We start from the raw sequence: 16305 nt of genomic DNA, 5'->3' as shown, positions 1-16305 counted from the left end.
ATATATATATATATATATATATATATATATATATATATATATATATATATATATATATATATATATATATATATATATATATATATATATATATATATATATATATATATATATATATATATATATATACACACACACACATACAATATGTTCCATATATTTCATCATTCCCGCTAGGACATTTTGTTATGTACAAGGTGTAAGTTGCACCAATACTCCAATTTCATATAAAGCAATATTCTTAAATAAATGATAATAGAACTCTGTTTGCTCTCATTAAATAAGGTCCCGAAGTGGAATGCTAGGTAGTGTGTGTTGGCTATATGACTTCCCTTCTTGCGCACATGAAGAACGAATAAAGATTTATGCTTCCTTCTAATAGAAAAATAAATACTCATTGACAAATGCTTTCAAAGGGGGTGAATGAGCATCTATTGTACATGTGTGTCCCTGTATTTCGTGTGTGGTTATGACGAGTGTTTTGTACCTGCTTGCTTGCGTGCTCCACTTCCTGCTTGGGTTCTGTGGCGAGCTCCTGCAAGTTAAATGAATCTATCTCCCCCCCGCTACCCCCCCCCCCCCCACGTGGGGTTATCAGATGAGACCCTCCGCCTAGGAGTGGATCTGAGCGGCGCTGGCGAGCAGTTTGTGCCAGCTGACCACACGCTTACGCAGGTCCACCTTATCCAGCCACACATAGGCCTCGCCGATCAGCGTCTTCTTCACGAACTTGCCGCCGTTGGACACCAGGAAAAGCTGGGAAGGAAGCGCCGGCTTAGTTTCATTTTTTTTTTCCTGGGGGGGGGTGAAATGGCAGGCGACGTCGTTCACCTGCAGGGAGTGCCCCGCCGGGTTCATGCAGAAGCGGAAGGTCTCGTTGAAGGAGGGCTCGCGGTCGTGGCGGCACACGCGCGTCTTCTTCTTGATGATGCGCTTCTGCGTGGCGATGTTCACCACGTACAGCTTCACGTAGAGGTCTGGGTGGGCCAGATATATATTAGGTATATATATAGGAAATCCAAAATAATATGCACAGTTTACACAGCCAAATTCAAATACCATATTAGTTGTACGCCTTTGGTGTATCGTTCTAGAACAGTCTTTGAATCGAAATAAAGCTATTAGCATGGTCTTTGAATCGAAATATACTTTTTTTTTTTTCTACATTCATTCCAAGATTTTACTGAAGTAAATAACGGTTCCAAGCTTAATAAAAAATGGTAGTTGAAAAATACGATTAATCGCGATCAATCATGGGAAATTTTGCGATTAATTACTTAAAAAAATGTAATCGCTTGACAGCACTAATATATATATATATATATATATATATATATATATATATATATATATATGCTATAAAAAAAATTACCAGGCAGGTGGTCTGCAGTCTTGAATTTGTAGGTGATATTGCGACACTGCAGAATCTCCAGGACCAAGTGGTCTCCCTCCGTCCGAACTTCCTTCTTCAGCGCAATTTTTATCTCACCCATCACCTGTGACTTACCTGCACCAGGAGGACAAACCTATTAGTCATTTCATATCTTTAATACAATATATTGATGCCAAACATCTGGTGTCCATTAGCACTGACAATAACAACACAGCAAAAAAAATAACATGGCTTCCAAAGATAGAGTGGGAATGATTAATACAAATTATTTTTGTCTTACCATCAGAATCACCCATGGAGGATTTCATCCCATCAGTGCCATTTGGAATCTTCCCACTAAATAAAGAAAAAAAAAATGTAAATAAAATCTAAAATGTATTCATTCTAAATTCAAAACAAATCTATATTTTTAAAGGAATTCATGCCGCAAATGTCTGTAAAAACACGGGACTCACAATCGGGGCACCTGGAAGATGGCGCTGTCCACCTCATTCATCTCTGCATCCTCGTCCAGCAAGCTGTAGGCGCTCCCGCTCAGGCCGCTGTCCAGCGAGGCCGCCGTCATGGGAGCTTCACCCGACCTGTAGCTGGCGCGGGCTACGGGACACGATCACACCGTGAGCGTGGATAAAAGGCGGACAGCGACACGGGACGGACAGACTGGTAATGAAAAGCACGCTAATGGAACATGGACGACAGACAACCACGTTATGTAACGCACGTGAGACCAATCAGGACATCATTAGTCTGGGTTATATTTTAGGTCAGGTTTTTATGTTGTGATGCTGAGCGGTATCCATGGCGACGACACACAGGGCTCACGAAAAAAGTGTGCATCTCACTGCATGGATCTCAGCCTGCAGTCCTTTCTCGTTTCCCTGCAGGTTAGTAGCATCCTCTCACACCACAGGGAGGGGGGGGGGGGGGATTTTGGGGGGCTCACCTCGGGCAACGTGGGGCCTCTCCTCCGACACGGCCTTCCTGAGGGTCAGGTGACGGCCGTCCGCTCTGCTCCCATTGGCCGGCGACGGCAGGGCAGGCAACCAATCGGATTGGCCTCTCTGAATGGTGAGCACACCGACTACGCTGTGTCTCTGGCGGCCTGGTAGGCCTGGAGGTGGTCATTTTGGGTGTAGGGGGAGTTGGAGGGGGGCGTTGTCGGCGTGGCGGGGGGAGGGTGTTCCAACCCCAGGAGACAAAGTTTGTGTGTCAAAGTTGAAGATGGGAAGAGGAGGAGGAAGATGGAGATTGAGAGAGAGCGCTCTTCACGTCCACTTGTCGGTCAATCACATGCACAGGGGTGTGCGGCTGCTGCAGAGGTGCATTGTGGGTACCGTAGTTTTTCAAATGAATGAAAAAAGAAAGGAGGGGGCTGCATGCACAGCCTTCAGGAGGAGCCTCAGATATGTTTTTGGTGAAAAAAAAAGATAATGCCATCTCAGGGAGGGAAAATGTTGTAAATTGTTAATAAAGATTCAAATACATCATATAAGCACATGATTATGTTTAGAAAATGTGATTATTCTGCAGGGTTTTTACAAATTTAAGGGGTTTAGTGTGTTGCTACAATTTGCCATGGTGTCTCAAAGAAAGTTCTGGCGTCCTCTAGTGGCGGATTTCTGGAGGTGATGACTGTGAGGTACCGTATCACATCTCAAGTGAGCTTGGGGGAGGTCATAAAAATAAAATAAAAAATAAAAAAAGAATCAAACTGAAGAAAAAAAAAAAAGGCTGATGAGTGCGAGGCGGCCATGCTGCGCTGGCTTTTATTTGCGTCTTGGTTTACTTGGCTGGAGGCGTTGCGGCGGCGGTTGCTGCTGCGTCGGCCCTGTGTCACCCATTGTTGTTGTTGTTGCTATGGCAACGTCTTGGCCGCTCCCGGCGCCGCCATCCTGATGGCGTTGTTGCCATACGGCGCTTTTGGAGGTGCGCGGGCGAGCTTGCGGCACATGTCCGCGGCTGGGGCTTTGGCTCTGGCCTTCGGACGGGGACGGCTTCGACCTGCTGGGGCTACTGTGACATTTCTCGAGAGGGGGCACCTGTGTGTCTAAAACAATCACATTCACCAAATTAACCGGCAAACAATTGCTGCCTAAATGGGCTGTGGTACGATACCAGGTGAAATAACTTTTTACAAATTTGTAATTTGTGTCATCAAAGTTGCGTCGCCAAGTCTTAAAGGAACCACAAAGACAGAATTCAGGCTGACTTGTTTGCTGCCTAAGTGGGCTGTGGTCCAGGACCATTTTGTAGTTATGTTGAGATATTTTATAATTGTATTTGATAGTCCAGGATTAACTGTGATTTATTTTGACATGGTTATATAAAGGACCCAAAGGGATTTAATTTAGGAGACCCGATTTGTATGCTGACTAATTGGGCAGAGACTTGTTTCAAAATAGTCATTTTCCTCAGGGTTAATACAACCAGTAAGAGACGTAATTCGGGTCTGAATTACTTGAAAATGGGCAGAAACTTTGAAGGATTTTGAATTAGTATAAACAAACTCATGTTGCTTCATCATGAATAAAACAAATCAGAGACACATTGACTACAGGCACAACTTGACTAAGCGGGCTGTGGTTTAAAACCATTATTTTCATAGAGCTAACATTTCCATCAAAGAGGTTATCTCAGTCATAGAGGAAAGAACGAGAGGCCGTGAATTCAGGCCCGACTTGTTTGCTGCATCAACGGGATGCGGTGAAAGATAATTTTTTAACAAACTTGAGAGACTTAGAATTGTTGTAGAAACCAAAATGAGACACGGGGGATTCAGGTCTAACAGTCACGCTGGCTAAAGCGAGGCCTCGGAGCTGGGTGACCATGGCAACCAAGAAGACAGACCATGGGAAAGCAAAAAGCATGACGCTGAAGCTACGATGGTGGGAGTGCAAACATCAAGCGGGAGGTGTGAGCGAGCGGGAACCCGCCGTTCTCCTACCCTTTGCTGGATCGGGAAAGATGCCGTGACTTCGGCTTTTGATCACAGACGATTTGGGCGAGTCCTGCTCGTGGGCGGAGCCGGTGGTTTTAGGGGACGAGTGCTGCGAGGAGGTTTTGGAGGAGCCGTGTCGGCCTTGGTGGGAGCGGCGGTGGTGCTCCCCCTCCGTCTGCGGCTTGAGGGGCAGCCACCGTGGGACGTTGTCCAGCTGGGCCGTGTTGGACAGGTCGATAAGGACCTGGACATCCGCGGGGAGAAAAATCAAGTGGTGAAACTAAGAAGATAAAATAGGAACCAATTGGAGGGATGGCTACTTACCTCTCCAAGGAAATCATTGGAGGAACACTTGTCGTAATCCCACACGCTCACCTCCAGGGTCTTTTTCCGTAACTGAACATACACAGACAGTGAGAATTAGACATAAACATTTATTAACATGATGCTTATGCCATTTGTTGATCTCAAGTTTAGAGCAACAAGGTTGTGTTTTGATTCCTTAAAGCAACCACTAGATGGCACTGCATGACAAAATTATTATTAAGTCTTAAGGCCCGACTCATTTTATGATCAACGGGCAAAAGCAAGGCAATTTTGAATGATTTTTATTCTTATATTTGAGGTTTGTATAAACATGGTTACACCGGTAAATCTTGAAGCAAACGTTAGGGGGCGGACATTGAATTCAAACCCATCTGATTTGCTGGTGCAAGACCGTTTTCTACCTGCTCCAGGTGGATATTCTTATAGATGACCGTCTGGTTCCACTCGGGGTTCAGGCTCTTGCCCGCATGCTTGGACCTTCTCTTGTTTTCAGCACTGGTGGGTGGGGGACAGTAAGAAGGGGGGTGGGGACACCATCCATTTCATTATTTACACATAAAGCGAGAGCGCAACAGACCCATGTGACAGGAGGGCGGACGAGGGGTGAGAATGGACGGGATGCACATCATTAGGGAACTTGCACAATGTGGCGTGCGTCGATGGAAAGGTTGGAAAAGAGAGAAACTTTAAATCCGGTAGGTTGCTAAAAAGTGAATGCTAATTGTAGCAATATGATTCAGAAACAAGTGTTAGCACGTTAGCGTGGACGATTTTTTAAAAATATTTTGGGTAGAGTGCAGGGTTAGTTTGGTTAGGACAAGGGTGACCTATATTTGATCAAAATGAGCAGGAGCACATTTTTTTTTTAAATGTCTTTTACCTTCACCAAAACTGACAACCAAGAAAACACAAACAAAAGTGTCAATCACATACCTGGCGTTCTGGACAACCATGACCTGACTGAGGGGGGGTCCAGCATGCATTAAATATAGAGAACATACAAAAAAAAAAATCAATAGTCAGAGGGAGTGAGTGTGAGACGTGTGGGTTGGGGTCTAGTTTCAGTGTCAGGAGGGAGGTGGGGGGGGCGGGCACGGCACACTGGCCATTTCATTAGGTACACCTGCACCAACGAGATCCAATACAACAATAATCATTTTTGCCTTAGTTGGTGTGTAGGCACCTGTGTCCAAATTGCCTCCAGCGAGCTTGGAAACAGGAAGCGGCTCGATTACCTTGAGTGCAATTTCAGTGAGAATGGCGCTCGTATTGCAGCGCTATTGATTTTTTTTTATTTATTTATTTTTTTTACAGCCCTATCGTGGAACGGTGTGGTGCTGAGAGGAGAGAAGCCCAAAACATGAAAGGAGTATTTGCTTTATTTTACAAGCCTGGATGAAAAGATATTTGGACTCACCCTCGTCCCGGCAGAAGGTACACTTTAACAAAGGGGTCCGAGTAGCCGTTGTTGTCGCGCGGCGCCAGGTTCCGCGCCTGCAGGACGTGCACGATCAGGTTGCCCAGCTGCTTGTCGTAGTGGATTTGAAGCTGCAACAAGAAGCAGCGTGATTGGTGTTTATTTTGTGTGGATGAAAGCCCTTTACTGCCTAAACGGGCCTGCGCAAGATATGTATTACAATGAATTCAGGCCCAACTTGTCTGTTGCCTGAATGGGCTGATGCAAAACCATTTCCACCCCATTTTTTTTGATAGATTTATTATTGACATAAATAAGGTTTCATTAATAAATCTTGAAGAGTCCAACAAGGGGCTTGTTGATTTCAGGCCCAACTTGTTTTTGTGCCTAAACGGGCTGGTGTAAAATGTTGCTAAATCTTGAGCTCATCAAAGGGGGCATCTGAAACCAGGCCCGACTTGTTTGCTGCTTAAATGTGCTAGTGCAAGACTATTTAAAAGTCTTATTTGGATAGATTTAACATTTGTATCAAAAAGGCACATTAATAAATCCTGAAGTAACGAATCTTGTTGATTTCAGGCGTGACTTGTGTCCTGCAAAAGCGGGCTGGTCAAAGACAATCTTGAACAACTTTTGATAGATGTGACATTCATATCAACAAGGTTATGTTACGTTACGTTTTGAAGTAACCATTTGGGGAGCTTGCTCATTTAAGGCCCAACTTGTTGAGCTGCCTAAACGGGCTGAAAGGAAGACAATTTTGAAGGACAGAAATAAGGTTTGGTCTTAAAGTAACCAGACATTACTGACCTGTATGTCACCAGTGATTGGATGTGACGGGGTCTTGCTCCCATCTCCGGCCTGGAAGGGAAGAAAAGGTGCTAAGACATGCAGAAAGAGAGAGAGCAAAGAAAGCGTCGTCGGGCTTGACGTGCGAGTGGCACTGGCCTTGCTACTGTGCCGTTTCTTGTTGACCGACGGCGAGCCCGGCTGGGCGGGGCTGGACGTGGCCGAGGCGGTGGCCGTAAGGCTGGTGGAGGAGGCGGTGGAGGACGGGGCCTGCTGCTGGGACACCTTCTGCAGCTCGGCCGCCAGCTGCTTGGGGTCCACGCCCGGAGACCTGGGAGGCCTGTCGCCTATCGGTATTGAATTGTTATTCATCAGGTTTGGACGTGGAATCACTGACGACATCTTACTTTTGTTTGGTTCCCGGAAGTCCAGGCGCTCGGAACCTTCGGATTCTGACAACATGTTGAGATCTCTGAGAGGGAAAGAAGGCTCAGAACAGCAACAAAAATACAAAACAAATCACTTTAACGTCAGATTTGAGGTTGTACTTACAGTCTGACACACAATTCTGCCTCGTTACACGAGTGACCGACCAGCCCTTGCACATCTTCGTAGGTTTTTCCCGTCAGTGGAATGCCGTTCCACTCCAGGACTTGCATTCCTGTTGTAAGAGACAAATTTACGCAACTAATGATTATCTATTTTATTTTACCTACAGTGCAAAACTGTCTTAAAAAAAAAAAGAAAATGAAAGACAGTAATGACGAATTCATCCATGTAAGCAAAATGATCTGAATGCGAGCTTTAATTTGAATGACTTTTTAGAGCAGCTGTGTTATTTTTCATTAAAACACATACAACCCAAACCCACAGCAGCGCAAACAAAAGACACTTCACACACAATTGTTGTTCACACAGCACAGCACGGCAAAGCCAGGCTGTCGAGACTTACACGGCCTGAAGCAGCTCATCAGCAGTGTCCTCTGCTTGCGTCGCACTGCATGTTTGGCACACAAATTAGCCACCTCGTCACACACCAAACACATTTTTGCCATTGTCGCACCTTGTTGCGCTTGAGATGTCCTCGCCGATTCGACGATAGCAGCTTTAATGTGTTTCGTCTGATGAGTGGGGACGAACTGATTTGTACTGTGCGAATTCCCAGGAGTTAGCGCATCGATCGAAGCCTCAAACTGACCCGGTGTCATTCTCTGCGGCCGTACAGTATATCAGCAGCGGTGACTGACTTAGAAAGGCCATACATTCCCGTTACGCTCTATGGCAAGGCCTTGCTGACATAAACACTGGCCAAGAGCAGACGGATGGAAGGGGGAGGTAAGGAGGGGTTAACTGTTCGCAGACTGCTGTTGTGTGGAATCAATAATGGCTGGTTTTAATGTACTAAGCTTTATCCTTGGTGGCGACAGAGCAGAAGTGTGTAAGGGTGAAAGCTAAGTCAAATGTCAAGGACCGGTGTTGATTATTAGTATCATTGTTATCATTAAGTGTGTTAAAGGCAGATGGGTGAGCACACCTTTGTTCCCAAGGGCTACATTTAAGGTTTACATTATTTGTAGATGAGGTAAGATATTAAAAATGAACAAAAAATGGCTTATTTATTATTATTATTTATAATTTATTTATTAATATGTCTTTCAGTTTCATTAATTTGCAACTAATTGAATAATAGTCAACCAACAATTGAATACATCTAATTATTTAACTGTAGATGTAAAACTGTTTCTTTTAAGATTTTTTATTTATTTACAATAAACCAAATGTGAAATTATCAGACAAATTAATACAAAAAAATGAAATTGTTCACTATTTTTTATGAACAATCAATCAATTAACCAATTTTTAATAGAAAGAAATACATTTCAACTAAAACTATTCATTTTACTGACGTTTAAGGTTTAAAATTCATTTGTAATTGAGGTAAGAAATGAAAAAAAAGATTTTAATTTTTAAAAATTAACTTAAGAAGTCAACCAATAATTTAATAAATTGAATGATTTATTTGTATATGTAAAGCTGTTTATTTATTTTTTTCAAATGTTATTATTTACAATAAATCAAGTAACCAATTATTAAATAAACAAAAAAAATAAATACAAAATTGTTCATTTAACCATTTTTTTAAAATCAATGATAAACCAATGAACCCATTTTTATGAGATACATTTAGAAAGTAAAATTCTTGATTTTGTTATTGTTGCTTCAAAATATTCCCTGCGCCCTGAATGGAGGTTTTGGTCAGGTGACGTTTCAGTCACAACTTGCAGACAGACCGAATATTAGCATCGTTTTGCATTTCAGCCGCCCTAATGTAAATGCTGAGTGGGCCAGACGACAATAAAGAATACAGTATGTAGCCCACGGGTCAGTAGGGTAAGAATGATGGGACGCAGGGCGCTCACCTTCCAGGATCTTCCCGGTTTGTTCCGCGGTTCCACCAGGTAGAACTTTGGCAACGTAGGCTCCGATCTCTCCATTACCACCAGGCACCTCCTTCCCGCCGACGACACGGATACCCAGTCCGTTCCCTGACAAACGCATAAAGATGTCATACATTTAAGCATAAAACCTCTCTCAAAAGGTCCATGTGTTAATTACGTAATGGTGAGTGTGAGGCCCTGCGCCATTTTGAGCACGGCAATGGCTGCCGGGCGTGGAGGCGAGCCAAACGGAAAGGGATGCCAGGAAATGAAATGTCTGCTTAACGGACTGACAAAGGATAATGACGGGTGAAAATGCTTGCCAGCTTGTTCAAAAGGACTCCAAAAAAAAAAGGCATGTGGTGCATTTGTCAAACTGATCCCAACCTGGTTCAACCAATAGACTGCAAACAAAAATGGTACTTAGACCACAGCTACATTGGATATCATTCAAAATGATTAGACTTGGCACTTCGCAAAATTCTGGTGATTCTTGCCTGGATTAAAAGATCTAAACCCAGAAATTATGACAACGATAACAGATCTCTTGGTTTAAAGAAACAACTAATCCCTGATACTCTGGTTGAGATGCGGCTAGTAGTAAGTACTGATCATCTACCTCAGACAGTTCTTGAAGGTTCTTGCTTGGATCTATAGAACAATTAATTCATTCACTGTTACAGTCATTTTATAGTAACCTGAGGCAATTAGACACTTTGCAGGCATCTAAAAACATTTGCATTAGACCTTGTTTTTTAAAAACATCACCATTACGTCGAAGTATTTTACCTGACACACTGCGGTCTTTGGGATCTCTCTTCAGCTTGACCCTGAGGTGAGGGAAGGGGTAGTATGGACCTTTACCCTGTGGCCCACACACAATCATGAAATGACATGCTCTTTATGCAGATTCAAAGTTATACAAGTTGATTTTTTAGGGTGTCACCTGTCTCTTGTCGTGTCCGTTCTCCGAGCGTCCGTCTCTGGGTTTGTCGAACCAGTCGGTCTCCTCTCGTCTCAGGTGGTAGGCTTCAGCAACAAAGAAGTAGAGGCAGCCTAAGAATGTTTGCCCTGACACGCCACACCAGTAAGGATTTCCTCAAATAAATACATGCTATTCATGGGAAGGTAACATCAGCTTGTGAATGGCAATACAAGCGGCCAACGTCAATGTGGAATTATTCATGTTTTATGTAGAAAAGGATGAAAAGCGATGAAGGGCGTTTTTTCACTGTTACTACAACATGGGAGTGTAGGAATGTGGTTTGGCAGTCAGTATGGTTAATTAGGAGTATGCGTTGTAATGTTAATTAAACCTACAGAGTGATACATATCAATGACTGTAAATGTTGGGTATGTATTGCACTGCATATAATTGCTTTTTTTCCAATTCGTTCAAAAATATGTCATGTATGTGCTGCCATGTACTGTAATACATAAATACATTTGAAACCTTCCCAACATTTAACCATCATATCATATCATGTGGATGATTGTGCAATCGTGTGGGTTGGTTAATATGTTATGTTTATATGTCGTGAACTAATACTCTACCCTTGGCTGAATGGTCTCTGTTCAAAGGCATCAGGGAATCACTTAGGGCTGCAATCAAGGCAAACGAGTTTACACGGCGAAATGGCGGGATCCATATCAAATCGATCAATGACCGATGCAATCAAGAAAACTCAGACCTGGGAGCATTAGGGTTTTGAGCAGATACACATATATGCTTCGAAATGAGCAGCCCTTCAACTGATTATTCCTAATATAATATAGTAGAGCAGGATATACAAAAAAAAAAATATGTTTTGGGATTTTACCCCATTATATTTTCACCAAGTTATTATCAAGCATAACATATGGAGCTGGAAACACATTTTAAAAATACTATAGAAGTTGCATAAAATTATAAAACATGAAGAGTACACCAGGTAGGAGACATGCATGCAATTATTCACAAAGGGACATGCAAAAAATTAAGGTTTAATATTTATTAGTGCGTCAAACAGATATGCATTTAAAACACACACCAAAAATCCAGCATATTTATCTAACAAATTTAATGGTGATGTCATGCTTCTATTTGTTTATTAACATCTTACTTTTTAGTTGGATGATTTTGTAAAGTATATGTTGACTAAATTATATGTGAAACAGCTGTGTATTCAAATTCCAGGAATGTAAAGGAAACCAATTGTGAAGCATTTCCAAAATGTAGGAGGCACTTGCCAGTTCACTGGTGGGAAACAGAACGTTGGGGGATTAACTCGAGATTTTTCCGTCTCAAAAGAGGGACTATGAAAATATTCCTACAGTGTCAAACATTTCATTTAGAAGTGTCAAAAAGACGAAGATGAGTATCCCGAGACAAAGTGTGCACTAGTTAGATGGCTATTTGAGGAGAACACCTCCCACACAGTCACACTAAGTTATGCCAACACATTACATAATATCGGAAGTACGGACCGAAGTAAAGGCATGCATAAAGCGATACATTCAAGCATGCCTTGAAAGAGAGACAACACAATGTGCAACATTTGGATTAGAGTGACACCACGGAGAAGAAGCAACAAATGCATGCAGATCTTCACAAGACCTAAAGATTCCAGATAGTGGCAGCCAAGACATGCAAAAGGAAATCATGAATACAAACAGAAAGAAAATAATAACACGGTGGTTCTGTTTTTTACCTTCGCTATCTGACATGGTGCCTTGAAGGTCATCCATTAGCACATAAGCCCTACCCCTGCTCGGTTCCTCCCTGATGTGCTGCTGCTGCGAGTCCTGCAAGGACAGGCAGGAACCAAACTGGTCCCTAGAGTCGGCCGAGATGGGCGGCAGAGGCCCTGCCGAGGCGCGGGCCATGCCCATCGGCTCCCCGACGGGGCTCAGTGGACTTTCTTCCTCAGAGTTCTGTGCCACGATGGGGATTCTCCCACGGCCGCTTTGCACAATGGGGAGGCTGGTGGGTTTGGTGCGACCAGAGGGGGTTTGGAAGCTGTCTGTGGAGGCCTCGCCGTCCCCTTTGAGTCTCAGCGATGAGCTGGAAGGGTCTCTTTTGATTGACAGGTCTAAGCCATAGCAAGATGTAGGCCTGGATGACGGTCTTGAGCGACTGCCACTTGGGTAAGCAGAGTCCAAACCCAAGCTCTGGCCCAGGTTTAGCGAACCAGCCAAGTTTGCCCCCAAGGTGGACCCCAAGTATTTTTGCTGCTCTGCAATATTCTTACGAAGGCCAAAGGTAATCTCGTCCTGCATGAGTCGGCTGGATCTTGGGGAGCCACTGGTAGACCCCAAATAACTCGTATAGTCCATGTCCAAACCTCTGCTTTCAGTAACTGAGGAATACTTGGAGGAGGTCTTAGGCTCCAGTAATGGAGTCTTGTGTTTTTGGTATAACATGGAAGCTGGGAGTTGTTTTGCTGCCTGCTTCTCGAGAGTCAGCCGACTGATGCTGTACTTGTCTGACTTTGGGTAGTGCCTTTGGGAGTAACTGGAGATGCTGGAGCTCGGGGTATAGTAGTGCTGGGAGAGGCCTGTCAGAGGGTCTAAACTTTCTGTCCCACCCGTGCTTCTCCTAAACTCCTGCTTGAGCTGCTGCTTCAAGAGCTTCAGTTCGTAGGGTTCCTCCATTGGATCTTCTTCATCAGGGGTTTTTCCATACGTATGCAGTCTGGAGGTGGATCCAAGATAGTCTGTGGATCCTAGATCGGCAGCACTTCGTTGCAGAAGCTTCTCTGCTTTGGCTAGCTCTCGCTCAGCAAGACTGTATGATGACGACATACCAGAGGAACTCTTAGCGAGCTCTGCCGCATCCTCCAGGAGCAGGTAACTCCGAGGTGTGTGGTGATCAATATCAGAGTAGTAGGAATCGGCGACAGCTGACATGGGACTACCTGCTATACTTCCCACATCCAAGGCTCTGAGGTCGAGGTGGTTGCCATATTTGTCATATTTCACGCCGAGGTAGGCCGAAGATGTGGGATCAGGCTGGCGGCTAATGACATCATATTTGGTGGCATCCAGTTCAGAAAGAAGAGCGGCTTGCCTGGCAGCTTTCTGCTGCAACAGGAGCATCTGCTGGTAACTTTGCTGTTGGGAGCTGGTGAGCGAGGGCACAGAGGAGTACATAGAATGAGACTGGTAAGACTGGGGGGTCTGATACAGGGACTGCTGGTATTGGCTTTGAGGGAATTGGTACTGGGAGTATTTTCCATATTCGTGTTTAGTTTGAGGTGGGACAAAGTCATCCAGTTCTGACTGAGGAGCTGTCCTGGGACGTTCCAGGCCATGGCTTTCTATTTCCTCATCCTCACCATCATCATGGTCACCTCTGGTCTCTCGGATGTTGCTAACCTCACTGTCCGACATATAATCTCTGTCTTCAGCCACACCCTGTAAATAAGCCCGCTCTCTCTTCTCTCTCTCCTTCAGAAGGGCGCCTTTCCTCCGATTAATACCCATTTCCAAGTACCTCAGCTTGGCGTCGATCTCTTTTTCCTCCTCGTCAAGCTCTGCCTGCCTTTTGCGCAGTTTGGATGACTCCCGTTCCACTAAGTCGAGCTCGCGATCTATGTCTTGTAGGATCTTGGCGCGTGCCATGTTTGAATTGCGGCACATTCTCCGTCGAGCAGAACCGGTGCTATATGCGGTCTGGCCACTCGCTGACTCATCCTCTGATGGGGGATTGGGTAGAGTCCTCTTGACCTTCTTTTGAGTGCCAGTAGGTGTTCCACCTGAGCCCTTCCCCTGCAAAAATAAAAAAGTGAGATTTAAGTTGCTCCCAAAAATGTTTTTTCTTTGCAGAATCAACGACTTAATCTGAGGAGCAACTTTCTAAAACAAGGTTTTATTAGTTCTATTCAACAAAAAATATGACTAAATAACAAATGCTCACATTGTGTTTATCAGCAAACTGCATTTATTTGTCTAGAAACGAAGCTAAATATATTTGGGGAAAAAAAACTATGATCAACTGTAATATAATTTTGACATTTGTTGCGCAGAACTCAAAATACAAAATCAAAATTCAGGACTCTAATGTGAAGAACAAAGAACAATAATGATATAAATATTTCATACGATATAAATATACTTTTATCCTTCTTGGCCACTACTTGGCAGACGTACAACGTAGCGTACCGTAATTCATTATACGTCTCAAGAGTGGAAAAAGCAGTAATTTATTCACATGGAGAATTTCACTGCTGAATATGTTCCTGCAAGCTCAGCACATTTTTATGCACTTTATGTATGAGATAGTCAACGGTGAGTTACCCAAGCATAGACTTGATTTTCAAACCACATGCAAGCCAGGAGCAAAAAGGCTGCAAAAGAGGAGATGTTCGCTGCAATCAAAGCTATAGTATGAATAGCTCTGGCTTGTAACATTTATGATAGTACATCAGAAATGCTAAGTGGTTCGAGTGAGAGACTCAACTACCATGGCTATAGCAATAATGCAAGGGAGATGTACTCACAGTATCTCCAAACTGGGTGCCAGATGTTGCCTTTTCTTCTCCGCTTGGACTCATACATTTGGGGTCAGACATAGATCTCTGCATGGGCTTTGTTCCCCTTGGACTTCCCGGATCCGGGCTTCCCCTGAGCTTTTGGGGGCTTTTATCACCCAATGATTTATCATAAGATACAAATTCAAGTGATTTACTTGGGGAAATACATGGTGACAAGGGAGAATAGAGCACGTTAGGTGATTTAGGGGGTGCTTGAAGAGTGGAGGACTCGGCCTTGAGGTGGGGAGACAGGCCGATCTCCAAGGGCGTGGGTCGTTTCTTTGGCGAGGTTCGTTCCGAGTCGGACAGTTCCATTCTCGTGTCCATCCTTATGTTTCCATCTGTATCCGTTTGTATAGAAATCTCAGTGTGCGCTTGTCGAGACGTGTCCGCGTGCCCTCCCCTGTCCCCTCGTGCGGTGCGTGGCCGATTCTGTCGGCTTCTCTGAGCCTCCCACTCCTCTTGATCTTCATCATCTGTCTGCACACAGCTATCAACACTCTTTTTGACGCTTTTCTTCTTCCTCCCAGCTGTGTAAGCTTTGCTGACCGTCTCGTCTTCTTCGTCTGTTTGGCAACCACTATCCGTGATCTTTCGTGACAGCACGGTGCCATCAGGGCCCAAGACAATGGCCTCTTGGATGCCGTTCCCGAGCATCTCCCCACCTGGATACATCTGACGAAGCTTTTGCTCTTCCAGTTGCATGCGAAGTTGCTCTTGGAGTCTCTGAATTTGCTCGAGCTGCTGCTGTTGCTGGGCGTAGGTTTCCTTTTGCATCATGAGGTGAGCTTGCCTTTCCTCTTCTTGCTGGGTCAAAATTTGCTGCTTCATGACCTGCAGCTCCTCCAATTCCTTTTGTACCAGCAGTTGCTCTTGCTCGCGAAAACGTTGAATCTCCTGACGCTCCCATTCCAGCTCTTCAGCGAGGCGCTGCTGCTTGAGTTTTTCCATTTCGAGCCTTTCGCGCTCTGCCTGATACTGGCCATCCCCTGGGACCATGGGTGACGACAGAGCCTCAAGGGAGGCGGCTATTGCCTCAAGGGATTCATCCGTGTAGTCAAGGGATAAAGAGGTGGTTGCTGTGGTGACAGCATTACCAGAAGTGTCCTCTTTGGAGATCTCCAGGTTGAGAGGGATGTCGGCTTGCTCATCTGCCGTCGTAATCGAGAGGGTAGACAGGAAACTGTGGGACCGTGTCAGTGGCAAATTCTGGATGTCCGACAACGATGGCATGGTGTCACTGGTATGCATACTTGACTGAGTGTTGTATGATGTACAGAAGATTGATCCGGGTTGGGTCGTAATTGCATATGTGGACGGAATAGGTGCAGCAACAGAGGAATAAACCACCCCATTGGATGACCTTAGCACACTACTTGTACCAAAGAGAGTGCCAACACCACTTGTTACTCTCGCCTGGGAGTAAGGAGGGATTGTCATTCCCGCGTATGCTCCTTTCTTGGAGTAGTCTACTGCATCACCTGTTCCGA

General features: G+C 44.5%; 1 protein-coding gene across 9 annotated transcripts in view; it reads right to left on the bottom strand.

Annotated features, from left to right (window-relative positions):
* Positions 1–141: 141 nt before the first annotated feature.
* Positions 142–16305, bottom strand: part of pcloa (piccolo presynaptic cytomatrix protein a) — a 35723-nt gene continuing 19559 nt past the window's right edge. For 3 of the 9 annotated variants that reach the window (XM_086021786.1, XM_086021787.1, XM_086021783.1), the window contains 20 exons: positions 14783–16296; positions 11993–14051; positions 10857–10904; positions 10249–10331; positions 10092–10167; positions 9285–9410; positions 7417–7525; positions 7272–7336; positions 7024–7211; positions 6886–6936; positions 6076–6206; positions 5592–5618; positions 5060–5153; positions 4656–4727; positions 4338–4575; positions 1849–1990; positions 1674–1729; positions 1373–1507; positions 832–977; positions 142–756 (listed from right to left, as the gene is read on the bottom strand). In XM_086021786.1, coding sequence (XP_085877912.1) covers positions 613–756; positions 832–977; positions 1373–1507; positions 1674–1729; positions 1849–1990; positions 4338–4575; positions 4656–4727; positions 5060–5153; positions 5592–5618; positions 6076–6206; positions 6886–6936; positions 7024–7211; positions 7272–7336; positions 7417–7525; positions 9285–9410; positions 10092–10167; positions 10249–10331; positions 10857–10904; positions 11993–14051; positions 14783–16296 — 5504 coding nt within the window. In that variant the 3' untranslated portion in view covers positions 142–612. Of the gene's footprint in view, positions 757–831; positions 978–1372; positions 1508–1673; positions 1730–1848; positions 1991–2336; positions 3105–3179; positions 3441–4337; positions 4576–4655; positions 4728–5059; positions 5154–5591; positions 5619–6075; positions 6207–6885; positions 6937–7023; positions 7212–7271; positions 7337–7416; positions 7526–9284; positions 9411–10091; positions 10168–10248; positions 10332–10856; positions 10905–11992; positions 14052–14782; positions 16297–16305 lie in introns of those variants that run through there. The other 6 variants (XM_086021788.1, XM_086021789.1, XM_086021791.1 and 3 more) reach the window with 6 other exon arrangements.

Source organism: Filicampus tigris, chromosome 22 (assembly GCF_054856515.1).
Source record: "Filicampus tigris isolate MCC_2025a chromosome 22, RoL_Ftig_1.0, whole genome shotgun sequence".
In the NCBI taxonomy this organism is placed as follows: Eukaryota; Metazoa; Chordata; class Actinopteri; order Syngnathiformes; family Syngnathidae; genus Filicampus; species Filicampus tigris.
This window is presented reverse-complemented; position numbering and strand designations above follow the sequence as displayed.